Here is a 26,565-nt window from a genome sequence, read left to right as displayed (position 1 = left end):
CATACTGTAGGTAAAATTGAAAGGTAAATACACGTACAAACCCGGATAACTGTGAGCCATAAAGTATCCCAATCTGGGGCTGGGCCATGAATGATGCCAAAACTAAAATCAATATTAAAAAGGAGGCTTGTCATACTTTAAAACAGTGCAGTACCAGCCACAGTTTTCAATACCTGGATGATAGAGATAGATAGATAGATAGATAGATAGATAGATAGATAGATAGATAGATAGATAGATAGATAGATAGATAGATAGATAGATAGATAGATAGATAGATAATCTCCTTGAAAAGTGTATATACAACAGGTACAATGAAAAGTGAATGGACAAAAAGGGCATACATTAGAGAATTCTTTATGTATGAGGTTTACTGTCATATGCAACAATTCAAGTGAAAGTCATTAACAGTGCAATTTTCAGGGAGTAGCCAAGCATTAAAAGAAATACACTGCTCACAGCTGCCTTGTTTAATGTTACATAAATAGACTTTTAAAGTCACGCTAATGTGAACTTAGTACCCCATTCTGCTATTCATTTTCACCATTTGTGCAATAAAGCTATCCGTGACCGACTGAAAGCTCAATCCCTGGTAAATATTTGACTTTGCAGAGAAAATGAAAAACACAAATCTAGTTACAGATTCTCCCACCTCACCAATGTGTCTTCTCTACAGGGTTTACTAGACTAGTAAAAACTGACTGGTCGCATCCTGTGCGACCAGGTCTGATAAGACACTCGCTGGTATGGCCGCATCTGATGGGACCATGCCATTCAAGTGGTTAAATGTTGTTGGACTTCTTAAGTGTTAAAAATATGCTATTTGTATACAAACGTCAATTAGATTGAAGGGAAACGTAAATGCTACAATCTGCAGAACATTCAGGCCAAGTGTCACATTCAGACACGACTGTGCTCTCTCATGGAAATCTTAAATATAATAGACAGTCGCTTCCCCTGTGCACATAGGTGGTCATACTGGCAACACAAGCTACATTCCTGGCGCTGACCACAAGCAACTAAATCACTGTCCCAGTGGGTCCTACATGTGATTGGGTAACTTGGACAAGACCAGACCATTTTCTGCTGGACTAAGCATTCAGGTTGCTTTCAGCATCACTTGAGCGTACACCAGTGGTTCCCAAACTTTTTTTTTTATTTAAATTGTGGCACCCTAGAGCATCAGAATTTTTTCACGGCACCCCTAGGCCAAATGTTTCTTGTTGAGAAATTTAAAAAGAAATATTAAATTAAGTAATTTGTGTTTATATGTCATCCTTAGGTTCAATTGTGTGGTGAGGGACAGGATTCACTTCTGTTTGTCCACATATGTTATGATGGAAAGCCACCAGCACTGGTTTTGCTCATTACACTGACCATAAATAATTTGAATTGGTCCTGGACCACCAACCCAGGGCACCCCTGCAAGTGTCCCGAGGCACCCCAGGGAGCCACAGCACACAGTTTTGAGAACCACTGACGTCGACTCTGGATCTTCCAAACCAGTTACCAACATGCTAATGTTTGGGTGTGTACACACGGTGAGATCCTTGCTATGCCCGATTTTCACTTGCGATTTCCCTTGAACTCCCCGGAGCCCAGCACCATGGATTTTGACTAACTTTTCTTGAGATATCGACTATGTGTGCTTACGATTTTGGCTTATGTGCGATGTCATTGACATGTGAGATGAACTAGATCAGGCATGTCCAAACTGCGGCCCTCCAGCTGTTGTGAAACTACATATCCCAGCATGCCCGGATACAGTTTTGCTGTCAGAGAATGCTAAAGCTGTGTCAGGGCATGCTGGGATGTGTAGTTTCTCAACAGCTGGAGGGCCGCAGTTTGGACATGCCTGAACTAGATCGTACACCGATCTAGCAAGGATTGACTTGCCTGCACAGTCTATCTTTTCTTGCAATGCCGACCTGGCGGGACCACGCATCGGGATCGAAAGGTGACTTTCACCTTGCGATCTGCACTAACTTTTCTTGCGATTTTGACTATATAGTCAAAATCGAAAGAAAATCTCTCACCGTGTGTACACACCCTTTGTGTAGAAATTGACGGGATTGTTATCATGCAGGATGGTCATTTAGAGACCACAAATGCTGGGCGATTGGAGTAACTGCTCGATCCTGCCGCCAATACTGCAGCACGTGATATCAGTTAAAAGTTGATGTATTACTGGATATTTTTTAGGAACTTTAGATTTTACCTTTGGGTAATTTTTCCATTATTTCCAGTATGCTCCACAGCAGAATTTCCCAATTCAAGTCCTCAGTGCATATTTAACAGATCCCCGAGTTTGTGCAATGCTGTATTAATTACTGGGTGACACTTTTTACAAGATCCACAGGTGTTGCTAATTATTTCACTTGTAAGATCTGTAAAAACACGTATTGATAGCATTCCCCGAGGTCTGGAGCTGGGAAACACTGCTTTATAGCATCAGATGAACTCTATGGAATAGAATATTCAATGCATACCCGACTTTAGAAAGGCTTCTCAACACAGAAAGAGCAAATAGATCCCATTACAGATTATGCTGCAATATTTTAACTAACTAGAAAAGCGCTGGACTGCCAACAGAGTCACTGATATTTGAAAGTAAAAAACGCACAAAATGAAACATTACAAAAGAAAATTTCCCCATAAGCAATTATGTTAAGCAACTGCAAATGATAACACATACAAATAAAAACGCCAAATAATTATGTCTTTCCTTTCACTAGTTCTGCAAAGAGAGTGGTGACCGGGCAAAGGTCAGTGACTATCTTAATGATGGCTGTGAAAGATGGCTGAAGAGCAGAATTTTATTTTTAACATTTGAATCAACATAAACCAAAGCAGTTCAAAATACGAGGGGGGGGACATAAGAACAAAATATCATTATTGTTACTTATTTTATCAGAAAAACATTATATATATTTTCAAAGTGAGGCAGTGCACCGCAGTACTTCCAGCAATGCAGCAGCAGTGACACTAGTATTCTCTGCACTGGGCTCCAGCAGCCCGGAGCCAGCTCACCCCCACCCCTCTGCTGTCCGGGTGATTGCTCCTCCCACCTGCCAGCCCTCTTCGCAGCCGTCAGTCCCCGCACATTGTGACAGTGACTGCGTATGGTGACCAGGAGACAGCCAGATCCACACCCTGGGACCCTGAAGCCATGGCCAGGATCACAGAGAACACCTACAAGGTGATGTGGGTCACAGTGTAGACATACAGCCACTTAAGTTCTATTATTATTTAGCAGTTTTCCTGCACGGCTCTGAAATTCACAACTGTGCAGACTGTTGCCAGCTCCGCTTAAGTGCATTCATCTCTGCACTGACCGTCTGCTGAGGACACAGTCAAACCAGCTTCCTTCTCATTGGTGGAGAGAAAGAGGGATGACTCAAGAGATATTCAAGCGCCAGCCTGGACCGCAGACTTGCCGCCACCGGGACCTGAGACCTTGTCCTCAATCCACTGTGTCTTGATGCATGGACGGGAGCATGGCGGAGGAAAGGCGCGAGAGAGCTTTATACACTTTAATCATACTGCTGCCCCAGCCCGCTAGTATATACATAAGTCCCTTTGTATGGGATCCATTACCAGAGATACTTGGGTCTCAGGGTTCCCCTGTAGTTTGGAGCATTACGCATTAAATGTACAGAAACACACACACTTGTAAATGATCCCCTTCTGACCATACTCCACGCCTCTAATTCACATATCAATTCTAGTAACCGCTGGAAGAAGAGTCTGGCATTCGCACCTGTGGGAAGGATAAAACCCTACACCAGCTGCCATAACTAACGATGTTCTCCTTTCTGGATAAGACATCCCACATATACAGGTTGAGTATCCCTTATCCAAAATGCTTGGGACCAGAGGTATTTTGGATATCGGATTTTTCCGTATTTTGGAATACAGGTTGAGTATCCCATATCCAAAATGCTTGGGACCAGAGGAATTTTGGATATCGGATTATTCCGTATTTTGGAATAATTGCATTCCATAATGAGATATCATGGTGATGGGACCCAAGTCTAAGCACAGAATGCATTTATGGTTCATATACACCTTATACACACAGCCTGAAGGTCATTTAATACAATCATTTTAATTATTTTGTGCATTAAACAAGGTTTGAGTACATTGAGCCATCAGAAAACAAAGGTTTCACTCTCTCAGTCTCACTCAAAAAATTCTGTATTTCGGAATATTCCGTATTTCGTAATATTTGAATATGGGATACTCAACCTGTAATTGCATACCGTAATGAGATATCATGGCGATGGGACCTAAATCTAAGCACAGAATGCATTTATGTTACATATACACCTTATACACACAGCCTGAAGGTCATTTTAGCCAATATTTTTTATAACTTTGTGCATTAAACAAAGTGTATCTACATTCACACAATTCATTTATGTTTCATATACACCTTATACACACAGCCTGAAGGTCAATTAGTACAATATTTTTAATAACTGTGTGTTAAACAAAGTTTGTGTACATTGAGCCATAAATAAACAAAAGTTTCACTATCTCACTCAAAAAGTCCGTATTTCGGAATATTACGTATTTCGGATATTTGGATATGGGATACTCAACCTGTATTATACTTTGCAAAATCGTATTTTTTTACAATATTATTTAAAATATTTTTTTTGTACCTTCAAATTAGCAATTTACAACACAGTATGATATATAGCAATTGTATTACAGAGAAATTCATCTTTTAGTAGACAAAACATTGAAGAGGTATATACATATAAGTGCTACTAGTAAAGGCAAACTGGAACGCTGACCTGCATACATTACTCCTGTATGTGCCAGCTGTGTTATCTAAGTCACATGGGTGCCAGGAATCTTGGTCGCGTAAATGAAAAATTTCTGAAAAAATTCACAGAACTAATTTCTGACTCAAGTGTTAAAATTTAAAGAGATGGCTTTCATTTGTAAAGGAGGAATGTTAGGATTTAATGGTGAGCGACCGTGCTTCTTACAAAAAGGTTGGAGTGTAGGCAAAAGCTTCCCATATAATTTTAGGGCCGTTTGAAAAGGCCTCTCAGCTCCTTGAACAGAAATATGCGGCAAGTAGGGCTTTCTGCCCTTATTGCAAGTTCCGCAAACGCAATAACCCATAGCTCCAGGCACTAATACGGGAATCTATGGGTTAACACTTGTTAGATGCGAATTTACTGCACAAGGAAAAATAAGTAACTAATTGAATAGCTCTGGGCCTAAAAGATCTGAGGCTACACACACTTTTGCTTGCGCAGCTAAATAAATCCAGCACTAAATAAAAAAATAGTTAAACATACTGTTTGGACTTCGGTCACTGTCCCAACAACTCGTTCATAGTAATTATTTAAATCTCCACTGTGTCTGGAAGAGAGATTGGGTTGAAGATTTAATGGACAACTACCAGCGTTCTATAGGTTTAACAGGTGAAATGTACAGAGAGCAGAGATTAAAGTGTGTGACAAGCAACAGTACTTGCACCATTTCTAATTGCCATGCTATCGAATTGCATTTGAGAAATAACAAAAACATTTATTTCCTCCAGTACCATTGTATCCTGAATTGCACATTACAATGTGGAGCTGTGGGGGAGCTATAACACTGGAGAAGGGGTAAGGAGGGGCTCTGGCCAAGCAGCACCCATGCACGGCTAATAACAGAATGCTGTAAATGCTGGGAGTAGCGGCAGTGATGTTCTCCCAAGTGCAGATTGTCACCGACATTGGACACCCACACTTTTAATTGGGACATTCGGATGTGGGATATAGATTAGATAAAAATGTTAATGGTGTATTAGCCCTGAAGGCCAATAAACTGCCATGAGTACAAGATCTCATGGCAGCAGAGTCTATCTGGGGTGCATTTGTGGAATCCATACAAGGGATTCAGTGCACCCATTCAGAAAGAAGTGTGTATACTACAATACATTAAAGAACAACTTGTGCCAAAACTAAAAAATGCTGTTTATGATGAATTTCAACGTGATAGCATGTATAAAAAAACTGTTCTAAGCGTTGATGCTCCATTAACCAGATCCCCCAATGGCTGCAACAGTCCCACGCTGCTCCTCTCTCTCCCATACAAACAGTCCAAGTGGTGGCAATGCCCATCCATTGGGGCCTCTGGCAGTAAACAGGGCATCCACGGCAGTAGAACTTCATTTATCATCAACGAACTCCACCCAAAACTACCGGTTTCACTTTTGGTGTAAATATTCTTCACAATGAAAAACTTTTGCAAACATGTCGCAATGCGAAACATTCATAACTTAATGAATATCTAGTCATTTGTAGCAAACATTCATATTAATTAATGCCCTGAAATGTCATTGTTTTGTATGTACACTGTATAATCTCCCATATAAAACATATTCTTGATATTTTCTGCTGAAGATCTAGCAGATCAGTGCGTGTAATATAACCGTATCGTACATACATTTTTAAACTTTAACATAAATGTTAAATTCTTAGACTGCCAAAACAATTCGATGATAACAAATACAACTTACATGTGACATTAAATAATTTAGGGAATTAGCGCGTTAACACTTTGAATTTACAAAGTTCCTATAGTAGAATAAATAGGCTCTTTTTTTGGAACGCCTCAAGAAATGCAAATATGGCAGATTGCTAGAAACTAGTGAGGTCTATAAATGCTTATTAAACATTATGAAAGGTATGCAATTGCTAACGACATACATGTGCTTAGTACATTCCCATGTAATCTTAAAAGCCCTATACACAATCATTAAAATATAACATGTATAAAAAGGGTCTAGTCAAAACTATACAGGTGCAACTCAAAGATGAGATATCTTATTAATAACTGCAGAATCACTCATGCTGTAGGATTCCGTGATGAGGCAAAACGGGTATCGCAACACACCGAGAAGATTAAATGTAAACCAAAAGTTTACCCATTGCCTAAACCACAGTGGAGGCAGGCTGTATCCTGAGAATGCAGCTATTCATACAGATCATGTGACACATACAGATCATGTGACTGCCATATTGTCATGTGTCCGTGATACTGCTAGTCTCCTGTGAATTTATCAGTCACCTTCTTAAGAATATTAAACATATAAGGGGAGGAGACAGAGCGCTATCCTGCAGTGGAGATTGGAGACCCTAGTGTTACCCAAAGCGGTATGTACTGATACACACACAAAGGGGGTGGGTCTGAGCTTATACTGAATGATGCAGGTATGCAGATAATATAGACCCGGTACAAACCTTCCCGCTGCTGCATGGTTGCAACATGTCTATACGGATTATATATGCATATCTGTTTAGTTTATTGCATGTTCCGTATTGTGCATTCATTTTACATGCATACTTTTGTACGGACGATCACGTGTGTAAACTGACCATATAGGTGGTGCAGTGCGACTCCACTGACTTTTTTTGTTGATATATCATACATTACTATTACTTCTCATTCAATTCAAGCGCAGACCGGTCCCCTTTGTGGTCTTAAAAATATTGCTGCAGCCCATTGTGTAGGCCAAGGGTGGGGAACCGGCGACCCATACAGCTGTTGCTGAACTACACATCCCAGCATGCCCTGCAACAGTTTTTAGCATGGCCAAATAGCAAAACTGTAGCAAGGCATGCTGGTATGTGTAATTAAACAACAGCTGGAGTGTCAAGGTTAGCCATCACTGGTGTAGGCTCTGGGTTCCATTATAACAGGGTCATTTAAAACAGGAGACCACTACCTTCCTTTCAATGTATTTCATGCCAACTGAGTGTAAGGATAACGTACCATTAATGTGTTGCACCCAGTGATGGCAGCTCACCTCCGGCCACACAACCGCCAATATAAAGCACTGCCTAAGGATAGCACTACCTGGACTATTATGCTTTGCAAATTGTGCTGTACAACATTTTAAATTAGCAACACAATAGTAGAATCACAAAGCTACTACATAAGCAAACGCCAACAAAGCATCTCATTACATAGTTACTGGAACATAAGGAATTCTCAACAAATAAAAAGGTAAAAATTATTAAAATACATAGTGGTCAATAACTTTCATAGGCAAAAAAAAAAAAAAAACAGAATACCTTTTAAAAATTACAATAGAAAGTAGCATGCCAAATTATTGCCGTCTCTCAAGATAGATCTGCGTAATATTTCATATATAAACAGGCATTACCGTCGCCCGGTAAAAAATATTTTTCGTGTTCAAACTATATGTTCTGGATGCTTGCCTTTAAATCACAGTATACACGGCACTTGTGATTTCAGGAAAATAAAGGCACAATTATCAAGCAGTACCTAAATATATATATTTAAAAAAAAAAAAAAAAAATGTAAGCTGGAATTAAAAAATAAATGGACCATTTTATTACTTGCTTGGCCCAAAAGAAATCTGCTTACTGAAGCACTTGATGAATGGATGGGGGGAACACAAGTCACTCTGAGCTTCCAACTCCCCACATCGAAATCTCCCAAGAAGATATTTCTATCCAGAAACACTCTAGTACCTCCATACCATTTCTGAGCAGTCCTTCTAGACCACGTGTTTACCATCAAAGGAGACCCACCCAATAAAATACGTAAGGGACGACAAACATGACCGCAAATCCAACCATGCCATAGGTAAGATACCGGTATGGTAGTTCCACCTCCATACGCTGCCTTGCCTTTCTGATATCATCGCAGGGAATGCCGAACACCTTGCAAGCCAGAGGAATAGTAATCATCTTCATGACTGCTCTGATCAGCAATAAAATGACTAGTCCAATTAAAACGCGCAGCATGGCTTTCCCAAGAAGGTGCACAGTGAAGGGAGGAATAGTGAAAGGCAGCATATCAAGTGACGGCTCCTTCAGGAGACCCAGTAAGTGACTAACATGTGACCCACAGGCAATTCCGGCTCCACTGCCGAGAATCTGAGCGGTGTCTCCGCGGGAGGTGCTCCATGTGTCAAGTGTGAAGGAGAAGATCCCCAGCGCTAGGTGCAGGCTGATAATGATAAAAGGGGCATACTTGTAAGTCAGGTTGAAATTGTCAATGACATCAAGAGCCGGATGGAAGACTATTAGAATGAGGATTGCATAGAGGACACCAACTAGAACATCCTGCAAGTAGAAAAAAAACAACACAAGTTTAATGTTGAGGAAAATAAAGTTTTCAGACTGAAACAGGTCATCGCTTCCTGCACGAGAGTCTGAATGCGTTTTAATGATCCGAAACGTATGTGAGGCATGCATGTTATAAACTAGTCACATGATCATTCCTGGGGCTTCAGGAATAATGTAACTGTACTATACTGCGCATTGCCAGGACACCTGCCTGATGGGAGGGTGGAGGGTGTCCCTTAGGAACCAGGGGCAGCCATAGATATGGAGCCGCCAAGCCTTGTACGTTTAAATATAATTAAAAACAAATTAAGCAAGCTGAGCATTAAATCATCATTGAGGCAAAGGGGTTTACAATAGAATTAACTGTTTATACAGGTTGAGTATCCCTTATCCAAAATGCTTGGGACCAGAGGAATTTTGGATATCGGATTTTTCTGTATTTTGGAATAATTGCATACCATAACGAGATATTATGGTGATGGGACCTAAATCTAAGCACAGAATGCATTTATGTTTCATATACACCTTATACACACAGCCTGAAGGTCATTTTAGCCAATATTTTTTATAACTTTGTGCATTAAACAAAGTTTGTGTACACTGAGCCATCAAAAAACAAAGGTTTCACTATCTCAGTCTCACTCAAAAAAGTCCGTATTTCGGAATATTCCATATTTCAGAATATTTGGATATGGGATACTCAACCTGTATTAATATGGATATATCTGTTACAACAATGGTTCTCAAACAGCATTTGAGAACCCACGCTTTAAAAGAATCCATTTTTGCTAACCGGATATATAAAACCGGGCTTCAAAGAAAAACAATAACATTCACAGTGCAATGCTCCTAACTGGATGTTGTTTTTAGGATTTACTTTCAATATTAAGTGTAAAGGAGCAAAGGACAAGTTACTAAATAAAATAACAGTCATTAGCAAATGTCACACACTTATAGATATAATTAGAATCATGGAATCTGGCAGGCTAATTACTTTTATTTGCAAGGCAAAATCTTTTACGGACTCCCAAGAATATTTGGCCCCTCAAAAAATCCCATGAGTCATCCTGATGCAAGGGTGGGGTGGGGTGGATCTCGCGTCAGAAAAGTTGACTAAAGTCAACAAAAGTTCTATTTCCAGCATCCAACTACAATTACTGTAATACACATAACATAATTTAGAATGATAACAGATGTGTTTTAAGTGATAAATTCACGTTGTTTGACTTACCAAAATGGAATGCATTCCCATATAAACACGACTAAGGCACACCAAGGAGCACCAACCCACAGCGAGCAACAGCCCATAAATGAATGGATACTAAAAGGGGACGAAAAAGAGAAAAGATATTTAGTGAATTCTAAAAATTGCAATACAGAATATCTGTAAAGAGAAGATGTATCCACATGATATAGAGATATATATATATATTAGACAACAAAAGAATGAAAGATCAGACTTCCTACAGTAGACTGCAGTCTTGCAAAGCCTCCTCGGAACCCTTGGTGACAGATAGCAATATCAGTATTACCTGTAACTTCCTGTGCGAATTCCAAGTTCACCACCTCTCAGTATGCAAGTATTAGAGAACACTTAATACTGACACATTCTAGATGTCCCAAAATAAATATTGATTCCTTCTGAATATCCATCATAAGATATACAGACATATCTGCACAATGTTGTAAATATTTAATAGAGAATATGCTCCTTAAACATAATCAGGAGTGACATAATTGATGTGAAAGAGTATACACAGGGGTAGGGGGCAATGTAGTGCTCATGGGGGGTCATTCCGAGTTGATCGCTCACTAGCTACTTTTAGCAGCTGTGCAAACGCATAGTCGCCGCCCAAGGGGAGTGTATTTTAGCTTTGCAAGTACAGTATACGAACGCCTGTGCAGCCGAGCACTTCAAAAATTGTTTGTGCAGTTTCTGAGTAGGTCTGCACTTACTCAGCCGCTGCGATCACTTCAGCCTGTCCAGTCCCGGAACTGACGTCAGACACGCGCCCTGCAAACGCTTGAACATGCCTGCGTTTTTCCAACCACTCCCTGAAAACGGACGGTCGACACCCATAAACGCCTTCTTCCTGTCAATCTCCTTATGATCGGCTGCGCGAATGGATTCTTCGTTAAATCCATCGCCCAGCAACGATCAGCTGTGTACCTGTACGACGCGCCTGCGCATTGCGGTGCATGCGCAGTAGTGACCTGATCGCTGCGCTGCGAGAAACGGCAGCATGCGATCAGGTCGGAATGACCGCCATGGTCCGCTAGCAAGGAGCAGTGTGGATCTGGGCTTCAATGTTAAGATGGCACTGCACCCCCAGAGCTTATATTCAACGGAGTAACTGGAGGGACAGCAGTTAAGATCAAGTATTTTCATGGTGGAGTTACCTATTGGACTCTAGGTCACAGGTGCCACAAGTACTGTACTTTAATATTCCAGCAATATATTACAGGCTAGCTTGCCAAATATTGATGGACTTTATATTTTTTCACTGAAGGGGAAATGTATCACACCTTCGAAAGAGATATAGTTGGGAAACCTTTGCACACATTGTGCAAAAGTTTCCAAACTATTACAGGAGGATAAGCGGTGTGCTTTACATGTAATCCAGTGTTCATTCTAGCACCCTGCACCTTTCAAATCCTGTGCAGTTCCTCTTTCCTGCCTGGGGTGTCGCTCTCTGCTGTGGTGCTTCTCCGCACACTCTGATCTGTTACTCAGTGCTGTGATACAGACCTGTGTGTGCTGAGAAACACATGAGCAGAGAGCGACACCCCAGGCAGGAAAGAGGAACTGCATGGATTTTGAAAGGTGCAGGGTGCTAGAATGAACACTACGTAATCCAGTTCATTCAAACAAACCTGGAGTGCACAGATCTGTTTCCAATTTAGCCACCCACATGTACAGCCGAACAGAATAGATTCAGTTGTTTGACAGGCAGTCCATCCTAACGGTTAGCATCCTGGCACTGGGAATGCTGATGGTCATTAGACTGACACCGGAATCCCGCACAGGAACACAGACATCCCAAGGCTAAGTTTTGGGTCCTCTGTTAGGGTTAGGACCCGGGGACGGGTTAGGGACTAAAGGGGGCGAGGTTTAGCTGTAGCTGCCCCCCCCCCCCAGTGTCTTATCCCTAGCCGTCACCCCCTCTGACTTAGCCTTAGCCACCACCCTAGGTGGGTTAGGATACGGAGCAGGGGAGGGGTAAAATAGTTACCCCGTCCCCTGCCAGCATTCCCAGGGTCGGGATGCCACCGTCAAGTCATGTGACCTCTGGCTTCCCGACCACCGAGATCCCATATCACACGCATCCTAACAACCAGATAATACGGAACCCATCAGCAGTGTACATATAAACACAAGATCACTGGCTGATCGCCCTTCGTACAAGTAACAAATCTGGTCCAGTGGTTCCTCAAACTTAAGTCTTCAGGACTCCAAACCATTTACCTTATTCAGGTCACCTACCAGGTGCTCTCATTTCTCATGAACACATTTCAACAAGATCCATGGATGGTGCTTACTTCGCTTGTGATTCTGTGAGGACACCTGGAAAACATGAACTGTTTGGGATCCTGAGGACAGAGGGGCAGATTTATTAAGCCTGGCGAAGTGATAAAAGTGGAAGGTGATAAAGTACCAGCCAATCAGCTCCTAACTGTCACGTCACAGGCTGGGATTGGAAAATTAGTTAGGAGTTGACTGGCTGGGGCTTTACCACTTCACCAGGCCTAATAAATCTGCCCCAGAGTTTGAGAACCTATGTCCTAATCAAACATCTCAAACTGTAGTCCTGGTACGTTCCTATTTACTATAGCCTATAAATTAGTGACCGTTTCTAATGCTTTCCATAAAGAAAGTCACAATTTAAATACAGTGGTCCATTGTTTCTAAGGCAGAGGAGAGAAAAAAATATATTTTCCAGCATATTTGTATTAAGCAACATTAGCAGTTTTGGAGATATGGAGGAACAAAAGCAGATAACGGAACAAGCAGATTAACCAAAAACTGAGGTTTCCTGTGACTCATCAGGATTAGAAGACTGAAAAGAAAAACAAGATAATGTCACAAAATCAGAACTGGGAAGTAAGGCCCCATTATGTAACCTTTACAGTAACAGCAGCAAGTTTTCCTGAAAATGTATACAAATGTACCCATTTTCACTATTTTATGCTATATGGTTAGGGACTTATTGTAAAATGTATCAAAGACCATGATTTCCAACCAGGCTGCCTTATTTACAAACCACACAAAAAAATAAAAATGATAAAATAAATAAATGCAGTTCCGCACTTTAATTTTTTTTTCCCAGTCTTTGCAATCGCTCCAGATTGCCAATTAAGGGCCTTAAAAAAGTTTTTGACATAACTACCTAAAAAGGGGAATGTGACTACATTTGCAGTTTGGCAGATACTCTAGATCAGAGGTCCTCAAACTTGGTCCTCGGGGGCCCACACAGTGCATGTTTTGCAGGTAACCCAGCAGGTGCACAGGTGTATTAATTACTCACTGACACATTTTAAAAGGTCCACAGGTGGAGCTAATTATTTCACTTGCGATTCTGTGAGGAGACCTGCAAAACATGCACTGTGTGGGCCCCCGAGGACAGAGTTTGAGGACCTCTGCTCTAGATCACTCCAATCATGAACATAGTAAAAAAAAACAAAAAACGCCCCAAACAAATAGCAAAACAAAAACACAGATTACAGCGTTCAACTTCTTACAACTAATATTTGTAGGTCATGAAAAACTGCACTGGCGCTATAGACTGGGGTATTACTACGCTAGTGGGGAATTCCATTCTGAGTGATATGCCGCATTACCATTTATTACGGTAAACAATCTTCACTCATTTTTCTGTGCACATCTATGGGGCACAAGGAAAAATCTGCAAAAATATTGGTTGCAAAATGCCCTCGCCTGACTGTTCTGGGGGCAATTTGGGGACAGAGCGAGGAATTCAATACAGTAAAAGTTTTTTGGTATTCTTTTGTTTAATCTGCAACTCAGTCTTGTTAAACTTAATACATCAAGCACATATAACCGAGTTTAATGTGCAGAGGAGTAGTTTTTCCTTGTATAGCATGCAGTGTGATATATGCTATATCGTGCATTCACTGTTGTGGTTTTAAAATTTTGGGTAATGTGAACGCCCAGTGGGCGTTGAACGACCAGTGCTGATGATGCAGGATGAACCGTTTTTTTTAAAAGCTAATCATTAGTTGGCCAAAATCTATCTGCCAATGAAGATTTAAAAATTCGGTAAATGTCAAATGAAAGGATTCTTAATCGCTTGAAAGTATGAACATTTCAAAGAACACATGGGTAGTCCAACAGGTTTCCAAAACTCAGTTCACAGTTTTCATTTATACAACAAAGTAGTGTTTGGACAAGCAAAGCTGACGAGAACAGCCTAAAAACAAACAGTTGGAATAGGCAAGCCCGGTCACATCCAGATTGCTTGTGAAAAAACTTGTGTGTAAAATTTATTACACTGAAGGGAAACTACTACAAAGTGAAAAGCGGCACAGCATTTTAGCATAGCCTTACAGCAGGGGTGGGGAACCTTTTTTCTACCGAGGGCCATTTGGATATTTATAAAATCCTTCGGGGGGCATACAAAAATTCTCAACTTAAAAAATGACCCTGCCCCCCAGTAGGTCTGCCCCATAGAGGTACTGTGTGTGCGCGCCGGAGGTGCGTGCGCCCAAAAAATGGGTGTGGCCAGTTAAAATGGGACGTGATACACATATGCCCCCAATAGTGCAGTGCCAGATCCACAATTGCCCCCACAGTGCCAGGTATACAAATGCCCCCACAGTGCCAAGTATACAAATGCCCCTCACAGTGCCAAGTATACAAATGCCCCTCACAGTGCCAGGTATACAAATGCCCCCCACAGTGCCAGGTATACAAATGCCCCCCACAGTGCCAGGTAAACAGATGTCCCCACAGTGCCAGGTAAACAGATGTCCCCACAGTGCCAGGTATACAAATGCCCCTCACAGTGCCAGGTATACAAATGCCCCTCACAGTGCCAGGTATACAAATGCCCCTCACAGTGCCAGGTATACAAATGCCCCTCACAGTGCCAGGTATACAAATGCCCCTCACAGTGCCAGGTATACAAATGCCCCTCACAGTGCCAGGTATACAAATGCCCCTCACAGTGCCAGGTATACAAATGCCCCTCACAGTGCCAGGTATACAAATGCCCCTCACAGTGCCAGGTATACAAATGCCCCTCACAGTGCCAGGTATACAGATGTACCCACAGTGCCAGGTATACAGATGCCCCCACAGTGCCAGGTATACAAATGCCCCCCCACAGTGCCAGGTATACAGATGCCCCCCACAGTGCCAGGTATACAGATGCCCCCCACAGTGCCAGGTATACAGATGCCCCCCACAGTGCCAGGTATACAAATGCCCCCACAGTGCCAGGTATACAAATGCCCCCACAGTGCCAGGTATACAAATGCCCCCACAGTGCCAGGTATACAGATGCCCCCCACAGTGCCAGGTATACAAATGCCCCCACAGTGCCCCCCCCCTCCATCCGCGCTACTTACCGCTCCTTTCGGCGGGACACGGAGGAGAGCGCGGCTATGTTGGGCGGCGGCGTGTAGGACTTGAAACCAGCCGCCGGTTCGAGAGCCAATCAGAGCTCGCGGACCGGCAGCCGCGGCTCCTGATTGGCTGCCGGTCCACGAGCTATGATTGGCTCACGAACCGGCGGCTGGTTTCAAGTTCTACACGCCGCCGCTGCGCTTTCCTCCCTGTCCTGACACTGACAGCTGAGACACGCTGCCGCCGGACTGAGCGGCGGCGTGTCTCACTGGGAGAAGCGGGTCAGCTGGAGCAAACGGCTTCGCGGGCCTTATACGGCCCGCGGCCGGAGGTTCCCCACCCCTGCGTTACAGGATTTCTTAATGTTCACTCTAGCACCCTGCACCTAAATCAGGTAAGAGGGTATATTTAAATTTTGTTGGGCAAAATGTTAGATGTGATATATCGATACAGTAGCTGTTGCGATACATCACCTCTAAAATGTTGCCCTTCAAAATTATAATATGCATTCCTCACTGATAAAGGTGCAGGGTGCTAGAGTGAACACTTCCATTTTTTATTATTTCAAGCTTTACTTGGCTTTTCATGAATTATGAACCCTAAATTAAATTAGAGAAGTAGGAAACTATTAAATTAAGTCATCCGCTACCCTCACTGAGCTGGGAAAACATTTGGTTCCTCAAATCACCCATAAGTAACACTCAAGTTTTCAAGGAAGTCGTTGTGTACATCAAGTGAAACCAACTCAAGATTTAAAATAGGAGTTGGCACATTCCAACAACATACAGGTATTTATAAACTGTACCGATAAATGTCAAGCTCCATAATAACATGCATTAATAGCTATCAAATTTACATGTACATCTTTACTGGTAGCTTACAAATGACAGCTACAAGATTTTTCATACATTACCCTCAATTGAACTCTAGAACATGTAAACGCTCCATTTCCAATTACAAGCAGCACTTCCCTAGCATGCACAAACACAAGCAATGTTTATACGTGCTACATATCACAATTGGTCTAACCTTTCAACTCTCCTTACGCGTGCACATGAGTGGTCAGAAGTGAAAAATGTAATCTAAATGGTCTTACAGATATACGATTGTCTGAGTTTAAACATTAGAACTGGCCAGCAAATTAATGCAGTTGTTAGAATTGATGTATTTGCATGAGTTTTCCGGTGGTGTCACAGCTGCACCCATGGTTCAAAAGACATACATGTGCAGTGTTCATTCTAGCACCCTGCACCTTTAAAAATCCGTGCAGCTCCTCTTTCCTGCCTGGGGTGTCGCTCTCTGCTGCGGTGCTTCTCAGCACACTCTGATCTGTTACTCAGTGCTGTGATACAGACCTGTGTGTGCTGAGAAGCACCAGAGCAGATAGCGACACCCCAGGCAGAAAAGAGGAACTGCACAGGATTTGAAAGGTGCAGGGTGCTAGAATGAACACTACATGTGTAGGTTAAATGTAACAGTATAGTGTTACTGGGCGGTAAAATCCACAATTGTATCTGGAAGGGGTTCAGTATGATTTACCAGCGGATACAATACAGACGGTCCTAATCCCGACAGCCATTGGCCTACAGTCAAAATACCGACCCGGTCAAATTAGACATTCATTGTGCAGACATGTTCAAAGTGGCGACATAGAATACCGACATTTGAAATGCCAACATGTCCAAATAACGACATGTATTTTTCTGGTTTTGGTGTCAGTCTCGACATAGGTTGAGATGGGCACCATCTAAGTGTACCGCTGCGCTTGTCATGCTGCGCTCGGCACACTACTATATTCCCCCTCCAGGCCCACTGGGATGGTAACGTATGAACAAGTCTGTTTTTGGGCAAAAATTCCTTAAAAATGCACGTCGGCATTTTGAACTTGTCGGCATAATGAATGTCAGTATTCTGACCGTGTCGGTATTTTGACTGTCAGTCAACGGCTGTCAGGATTATGACCGTCGGTACTTGGAAAGGAAATTTGCTGCATACGTGTCTATAGTACTGTAGGTGGCAAATTTCCAAAACGAAATAAGCTACATTTCCAGGAGAGAGATAAAGTGCTCGTTTTGATGCAAGAACAAACCACTTGCCATGTAGATTGGTCAAGGCCAAAGACAGACAGTGGTTCCAATAAACATGTTACCACGGAGGGAAATAGATGATGCCTACCACAGTTTACCAATAGAGTATAATGAGAGCAGCACGGTCTGAACGTCCAGCTCCAAATGTTCCTTAGTAAATGCTGTATCCCCATAACTGCTAAGAGAAAACAAGCACAAATCCACAATAGGGGCTACTGAGGCCAATGCTGCACCCCAATAGCAAACACTATACAAATGAGCCTGAGAATAATAGTTCTGCTGAACATTATGTACCGACTGCCAGCCGTGCCTCAACCATCGTACCAAACGTCTCATACACTGGAGAAGTACACGGCGAAAAAAATGAAGTAAAGTCTTACATTGGGGGCAATTAGGAAGTCCCAGAGGCCATGAGTTTAACCAGTAGTGTTAGCTCAGTTCTACACAGCAGCAGGTAATACTCTATGCCAGTGGTACCCAAACTTGGTCCTCAATGGGTACACACTAATAGATATATCTGCAGATCAATTGATCTGCAGATATATCTATGGACGGATCGGGCAGTGTGCTGTGCATACACACTGCCCGATCCATCGGGGACTGACGTCATGAACTGGGCGGGCGTGTACACACGCCCGCCCAGTTCAGCTGTCAATCACCGCCGGCTGCCGCAGCATGTGTACGGGCGGTCAGCCGACCGCTCCGTACACACACAGCGACGCGCCAATATACCGGTAGATATATTGGCCGTCGGCTGTGCTGCGCGGCCGACGCGATACGTCTGTGAACGACGGAGTTCACAGACGTATCGGCCGTACACACTGGCCGACGCTCCCGCAATATATCGGCCGTTCAAGAGAACGGCCGATATATCGACCAGTGTGTACGGGCCTTAACGGTCCAGGTTTTAAGTATATCTATGTAGACCACATACAAACTATGTATGTGCCTGGAACCTTAAGCTGGGTACACACTGGCTGTTCAATCGATCTGCAGATATATCTGCAGATGGTGGTTGTTCATACACACTGAAAGATGCACTAATATATCTGCAGATATATTTGTAATCTGCTGTGTCGCACAGCAGATGCAATATATCTGTGAAAGACGTCTTTCACAGACATATTGCTTGTACACACCTGCAGATCAGCAAAAGATATATTGGACAACCAACTGATTGGCAAATATATCTGCCAGTGTGTACCCAGCATTAGTATCGCCAGACTTCCCTGATGCTAAAAGCAAAAAAACGTTCCGCATTCATAACCTTTTTCTCTTATGCGAATGTGTCTTTATGACATAAATAATGTCTCTGCCTCTTTCCAAAGACTGGCCAACCGACAGGAAAACTTTGCTAGAACCTACCTTGATAACATTGTTATTTCCAGTTAAACCTGAACTGAACATCTGCTAGAGCTCAAACGAGCATCAGGGAAGACAGAACGTGACACTTGAAAGACCTGATGTACATGTGCTCCAATTGCAGCATAATAGCCAAAACCACCGACGACCTGGTAAAAAGACAGCTTTCGTGTATGGTCTCCTAAACCAGCGGTTCTCAACCTCGGTCCTCAAGTACCCCCAACAGTTCATGTTTTCCAGGTCTCCTCACAGGATTTCAAGTGAAATAATTTGCTCCACCTGTGGGTGTTTTATAATGCGTCAGTGAGTAATGAATACCCCTGTTCAACTGCTAGGTGACCTGGAAAACATGAACTGTTAGGGGTACTTGAGGACCACTGTCCTAAACCATTGGTTTTTTAACCGCAACCCTGACATTTTCTCAACAGGTCATGTTCTGACTATTCCTGTCTGCGGAAGCATATAGAATAATCACTGCAATACAGATTAATTCACCTGTGCATGAATAAAGACCTGTCAGGGCTACTTGAGAACTGGCGTTAAGAACCCCTGTCCTAAACAACTGTCTGTGAGAAAGCTTTACATGCCTTATAGAAAGCATTCTCCAATGCTCCTGTTCTATCTGCCCTAGACCACAATGCTAGGTGGTAAAAGTATCATCAGATGGGGCAGATGTATTAAGCCTGGAGACGGTATAAGGAAGTGATAAAGCAGTGATAAGTGCAAGGTGATAAACACACCAGCCAATCAGCTCCTAACTGCTAATTTACATATTGGAGCCGATTGGCTGGTACGTTTATCACTGCTTTATCACTTCCTTATGCCTTCTCCAGGTTAATACATCTGCCCCTCAGAGAAGGAAGCTTATAAACAGAGAGGCAGGAAAAGCCACAGTGGATAATCCATTAATGGATAACTGTGGACTGGGTACAAATAAGCAGCAGCACTAAAGGGCCCTACACACTGGCCGACATGACAGCACGATATGAACGATCTCGTTCATTAATGAACGAGATAACGTTCATATCGTGCAGTGTGGAGGCTCCAGCGATGAACGATGTGCGGCCCCGCGCTCGGTCATCGCTAGTCCCCCGTCAGCTGTACATGCAGGCCAATATGGACGATCTCGTCCATATTTGCCTGCACTTCAATGCAGCCGGGTGACGGGGGGAGTGAAGAAACTTCACACTGCCCCCCCCCCCGCGTCGCCAGTCTCCGCCGTCGGCCAGCTCTGCGGCGGATCAGCCAGTGTGTAGGGCCTATAACTCTACGTGCTTGCTTCAGTCCAGCTACCAATTACATTGCCTTTAGGTGTATGTGGCCTGGACATGTCCTCGACTCTCCCAGGAGGTCACAATTATTGTAGACCAGAGGTTCTCAAACTCGGTCCTCAGGACCCCACACAGTGCATGTTTTGCAGGTAACCCAGCAGGTGCACAGGTGTATTAATTACTCACTGACACATTTTAAAAGGTCCACAGGTGGAGCTAATTATTTCACTTGTGATTCTGTGAGGAGACCTGGAAAACATGCACTGTGTGGGCCCCAGAGGACCGAGTTTGAGAACCTCTGTTGTAGACTGTGTGGAGTCTGACATATCTTACACAGCTGCCTTGTTGGTGACAAGAGACTGCGTATGAACAATCACTGTACCAAAAGTTTTCCAATACCAATCTCCACTGGAAACCAGACTATGCTGATACTTATAGGCCCTACACACTTGGCGATATTCTGAAAGATATGAACGATCTCGTTCATAAATGAACGAGAACTCGTTCATATCTTTCAGTGTGGAGACTCCAGCGATGAACGATGCGCGTCACCGCGCTCGTTCATCGCTGGTCTCCCGTCGGCTGTGCATGCAGGCCAATATGGACGATCTCGTCCATATTTGCCTGCACTTCAATGCAGCCGGGTGACGGGGGGAGTGAAGAAACTTCACTCCCCCCGTCACTGCCCCCCCGCCGCCGGGTCGCTCGTCGGCCGTATCGGCCGTCGGGCACCTCGGCGGCACATCGCCAAGTGAGTAGGGCCCAAAAGGGTTTATTAGTACAGCAACTTTCCCTTTCACTTATGACAAAGCATGTGCAGACAGAGTATTGTTATATCAAACTATTATATTTAACAGCTTCTATTGTACTTTAACCATAAAAATAATAAACGCTTGTTTTCCCATTACACTTTAATGACTCTTCCGACAAACACATAATAAGAAGTATAGTTATAAGACGACCTTAGACGCAGGAGACAGCAACTCACAGAGAAATGAATAGCTGCAAACATTGGGGTCGATTCTATTCGGCAACTAATGAATAGCGCCGGGAATTAGCTCCCGATGCTATTCAATTCAGCAACTAGTTACGTCGGCGATGGCCCGTTCTCGCCGACAAAACAGGTTGAATTGTCGGGAGAACGGGCATTCTCCGACTTAACTCCCCGGCGCAAGGCTGATTCCCGACAGAATCAGCCTCGCGCCGGCCGCGAGGCAGCACTTTTGTCGGGTTTCTCTTCTCATCCCCCGGGGATGAGAGAAGAATTCCCGACAATTGCAGGTAATTAGTTGCTGAATTGAATAGCGTCGGGAGCTAATTCCCGGCGCTATTCATTAGTTGCCGAATAGAATCGACCCCATTGTGGGTAACACACAAGACAACAGTTTGAAACAAACTGATACACTACATTTACCAAACACCCCCCCCTAATCTATTAGCAATGATGTGTAACAGGTACAAAAATTAAAAATCACACATTCTTGCTCTAAACTGCTTAGGGGGGGTTATCCAATTAGTCCCAATCTGTTTTCAAACAATAAAAATGCCCTGATATCGCAATTAATGACTGATGATCATTATCGATGTATCCTATTAAAGGACGTTTTCATCGTCCGAAAAATGTACCCGCAATTGCGCGATAGCACATAGGATTGGGGAGAAGTCCCCGACCCCATGTGTTATCGTTGCTCCGGCAGCTCACTTATTGCCGATTATGCTTCGAGTGAAAATCTGCCATAAATGCCGGCATTGGGAGAGGAGCACGCCAAATCGGGGCTAATAGGATAGCCCCCAGCGATACAATAACCTGCAGTCATTGACAGTGGGTAATTGGATACCCCCTTAGTGGTTTATTAAACGTTTGTGATTCATCAGTCATACTGAAGATACACTATGGGGTCGATTCTATTCGGCAACTAATGAATAGCGCCGGGAATTAGCTCCCGATGCTATTCAATTCAGCAACTAGTTACGTCGGCGATGGCCCGTTCTCGCCGACAAAACAGGTTGAATTGTCGGGAGAACGGGCATTCTCCGACTTAACTCCCCGGCGCAAGGCTGATACCCGACAGAATCAGCCTCGCGCCGGCCGCGAGGCAGCACTTTTGTCGGGTTTCTCTTCTCATCCCCCGGGGATGAGAGAAGAATTCCCGACAATTGCAGGTAATTAGTTGCTGAATTGAATAGCGTCGGGAGCTAATTCCCGGCGCTATTCATTAGTTGCCGAATAGAATCGACCCCTATGTACCCTTAAGAAATAAAAAGTTTGCCTGCTTTTTAGAATGGACAAATATTTGTTGTGGAATATCTAGAAGGGTTTTCCTAAGAATAAGGATACCGAAAAGAAAGGACTGTAGAGGATGGGATCCGGTCTGAAGATCGACAGTGTCTAGGTCGACAATGTTTAGGTCGACCACTATAGGTCGACAGTCACTAGGTCGACATGGATGGAAGGTCAACAGGGTTTCTAGGTCGACATGTGCTAGGTCGACAGGTCTAAAGGTCGACATGAGTTTTTCACTTTTTTTGGGGGGGGGGGATTTTTTCATACTTAACGATCCACGTGGACTACGATTGGAACGGTAAAGTGTGCCAAGCGAAGGCACCATGCCCGAAGCATGGCGAGCGAAGCGAGCCCTGCGAGGGAACGCGGTGCACTAATTTGGGATCCCGGTCACTTTACGAAGAAAACGACACAAAAAAAAAAAATCCTCATGTCGACCTTTAGACCTGTCGACCTAGCACCTGTCGACCTAGAAACCCTGTCGACCTTCCATCCATGTCGACCTAGTGACTGTCAACCTAAACATTGTCGACCTAGACACTGTCGATAAAACGAACCACACCCGTAGAGGATATAGAACTCAGCAAAAAGCAGCCACCTGATGAAGATCTCCCATACACCACTTAAGGCTTTCAGACAGTGGACTGCCTATGGGTTATATTGAAATTTACATATGGGATCCGGACAAAATCCTGGCGGTTGGGATCCCAACAAACAAAATACCAAAGCCAGGATCCCAACACGACTCGGAATGCAGACAGCAGCATCCCAAACAGGGTCACCTGCCCGACGCCAAAATGCTGACCACCGGTATCACAAACAATCAAGTGCAGGGACTCTGGAGAGGTAAGCAGTGGGGTGGGGGGGTTAGGATTTGGTTGTGAGGGGAGGGTTAGGTTTAAGCTGCGGTCTGGGGAGGGGGGTTTAGGTTTAAGCATGGTAGCGTCTAGTTCCCCTTCCATAAATGTCAGCCGGTGACATCACAAGCCATGTGACCAGACCATGTGACGGTCCGTTTTACACGTGCACTTTAACAGGGTAGCATCTAGTTTCCCTTCGTGGAGAGGACCTTTCCCATAAGCCATGTCAGAAACTATTTGGAATAGTAACCTGTGGCGAGCGGAGCGACACACCGAGCCCGAAGCGTGGCGAGCGTCCATTGGTGCATAGACAAAAAGAAATAACCTATCTGAACAGCAGAGAGCAAAAATTTACATAAACAGAAGGGGAAATAGAGGGTTTATAATGCGAGGGTTAGGCAAGTATACTTAACTTCCCCTGTCGGTATTCTGACCGTCGGGATGCCGCGGTCGGTAGTCTCTACTCAACCCATACAGCTGCAGTCTTTAATGGATGTTTATTAGATAAAAATTAAGCGTGAATATGAAGCGCATTATACTGAGCATACAAGCATAAATCCCTAGAGCCAATGACTGAACCACGTGGCAAAGGTCAGTGGACGAGACATCTTATCACCACTAAATTATCGATAATAAAAAAAAACTGCTGAGGTGGAAACGGAAAGGACTTTGTCAAGAACATACTTGCACAATAGTACACTCAAATTCAGCTATAACTAAAAGAATTCTCTCTAAACCGTTGTATTTTTAGTACTAGAAAGACTGAATATGACACGAGATTGTTGTTCTCAAAAATATAATAAAGATGGTTCTTAATAGACTAAAAATAGAACAGACATACAGGTAAAATCTGATGCATTGTCAAGTGTTTCAAATATACGGATGTCGTCAAAAAACATAATAGTAGGCACTCTGAAATACAGGCTGACAACTTATTTTTATTTTCTTCAAGTTGGAATTTGGACCTTGGGGTAATCTATCATACAATCGACACCTTGCCCCGTGGTATTGTTTCTTTACAGGAATGCAAATGTTAAATCTCTGCTATTCCAAAACCTTTATATGTTTAAGAATTAAGGCTTAAGCTGTGTGTGTAAATGTACCACACATAACAATATCACACACAGAATGTAAACATGGTAAAATGCTGCTCACACAGAGCTGCGGATTCTGTGGCCATTCGTTAATAAAGATTCTCAATGATAATAGCTGAACCCTTAACCAAACAAACCTTCTCAATTTGGCTGCAAAGCGTATGACAAAATGTAGTAACAAATCCAGTATAGGTGGCACTGCTACTTCATCATGCAGACTGCTATCAGCTGATGAACTACAATGCCCAGCAGGCCCCTCACACATATAGATCTGTCAGTTTATTTCTCATTAACCTTCTACCAAAGCTTGAGTACAGCAATAATGAACCCCTGGGCCTTTCAGTGGACCCCTCAGCAGCAGTGACCCCCCCCTGGGCCTTTCAGTGGACCCCTCAGCAGCAGTGACCCCCCTGGGCCTTTCAGTGGACCCCTCAGCAGCAGTGACCCCCCTGGGCCTTTCAGTGGACCCCTCAGCAGCAGTGACCCCCCTGGGCCTTTCAGTGGACCCCTCAGCAGCAGTGACCCCCCTGGGCCTTTCAGTGGACACGTCAGCAGTAGTGACCTGTGGATCTCTCAGGGTGCCTCTCAGCTGTAATGAACCCCCTGGGACCCTGTCTGCCTCCCAGCAGTGATAACCCTCTGGACCCCTCAGCATTAATGAATCCCCTGAAACCCTCAGTCTGCCCCTTAGCAGCAATGACCCCCCTGGGCCCCGCAGCAGCAATGACCCCCCCCCCCCCCCCCCCTGGGCCCCTCAGCAGCAATGACCCCCCTGGGCCCCTCAGTAGGTATTACCTGCCATCGGCCCCATGTGAGCAGCAGGAGGGAGAGGGGGATGGCGGTGCCGGACATGGCATGGGTGGAGGGCATGCCGTACTCCGTGTTGTAGAAGACCTCCAGCTTGAGCACGGGCGGGCAGGGCGGCCGGGGCCAGCGGATCAGGTCCTTGGCGCACTGGCCCAGGTACATCACCCACACCCAGATGACGATCAGCCGCCGGCCCACCGCGGCATCCACGTTCCAGATCCAGCACGGGAAGAAGGAGATGTAGAAGAGCTCGTTGCCCAGCTCGGTGCCGAAGCTGAAGAGGTAATAGAGCAGCGGGTTCCGGATGACGAACTGCTGGCCCACCTCCCCGGTCAGAGAGTTCCGGCGCCGCGGCCGCTTCTTCTCTTCCTCACCGGCGGGGGCTGCCCCGTTCTCCAGCCCGTTGGGGTGAAGCTTAGTGCGGCGCCTGGCTCCGTCCCCGCCAGCAGCCTCCTCCTCGGCCGGGTACGCGGTGCTACAGCCGGGGGAGCTCTGTTGCACCCCGCACAGCCGCTGGAAGCGGGCCACCTTCTCTGGGTCCTGCAGGTAGTCCGCCAGCCGCTGCAGCCCGGTGCCCCCCGCCGCTACCATGGCGTCCCGCATCCCGCCGCAATCACGGCTGCTGTCACACGCCGCTGCTGCTGCTGCGAGTGAGGGGACGGGGCTGGCCGCAGCCTGGGAGCCGAGGAGGGAGGGGGGAGGCCGGGGGCTGTCATGTGACTGCCGCTGACACGGGTGTGTGATCCGGCGTGTGGCATGTGAGCCCTCCTTCTCCTCACCCCGTTACCTCAGGCTCACTCTGATGATGACTGTGTTCTGCTTTTCCCACTTCTTCCCCAGCAGCTGTATGTGCATCTGACTAAAAACTTGCCAAGAAAGTTCCACTAAAAATAACTTATTATTATTATTATTAATAATAATAATAATAATAATAATATAATGTAGTATATCGCATTACATATTATTGGTTCACGTTCAGACCATGGGACCCAATGGACTATATAACTAGCTGCCTCAGAGTATTATACCCCTTTTCCACTAGCTAAATTTACCCGTGTTTTTTGCACGGGGGCGCGCATCAGCACGGGTTTTTAGTAAGTGGAAACG

At 44.3% G+C, this 26,565-nt stretch overlaps 1 protein-coding gene across 1 annotated transcript; it reads right to left on the bottom strand.

Moving 5' to 3' along the window:
* Nucleotides 1–1,827: 1,827 nt before the first annotated feature.
* Nucleotides 1,828–26,279, bottom strand: SGPP1 (sphingosine-1-phosphate phosphatase 1). Its single transcript, XM_063947244.1, has 3 exons — nt 25,447–26,279; nt 10,339–10,428; nt 1,828–9,104 (listed from the first exon to the last, which is right to left on the bottom strand). The coding sequence occupies exons 1-3, from the start codon at nt 26,059–26,061 to the stop codon at nt 8,553–8,555; spliced, it is 1,257 nt and encodes a 418-aa protein (XP_063803314.1). The 5' UTR covers nt 26,062–26,279; the 3' UTR covers nt 1,828–8,552.
* Nucleotides 26,280–26,565: the final 286 nt, after the last annotated feature.

This window comes from Pseudophryne corroboree, chromosome 12, assembly GCF_028390025.1.
Source record: "Pseudophryne corroboree isolate aPseCor3 chromosome 12, aPseCor3.hap2, whole genome shotgun sequence".
Taxonomy (NCBI): Eukaryota; Metazoa; Chordata; class Amphibia; order Anura; family Myobatrachidae; genus Pseudophryne; species Pseudophryne corroboree.
The sequence above is the reverse complement of the archived record's forward strand: the minus strand, read 5'-3'. Positions and strand labels throughout refer to the sequence as shown.

Coding starts and splice junctions, on each gene's coding strand:
- SGPP1 (XM_063947244.1), bottom strand. CDS start 26,061: ATGCGGGACGCCATGGTAGCGGCGGGGGGCACCGGGCTGCAGCGGCTG. Junction 10,429..25,446: donor TCACATGGGGCCGATGGCAG/GTAATACCTACT, acceptor GTCCCCTTTTAG/TATCCATTCATTTATGGGCT. Junction 9,105..10,338: donor TGGGAATGCATTCCATTTTG/GTAAGTCAAACA, acceptor TTCTACTTGCAG/GATGTTCTAGTTGGTGTCCT.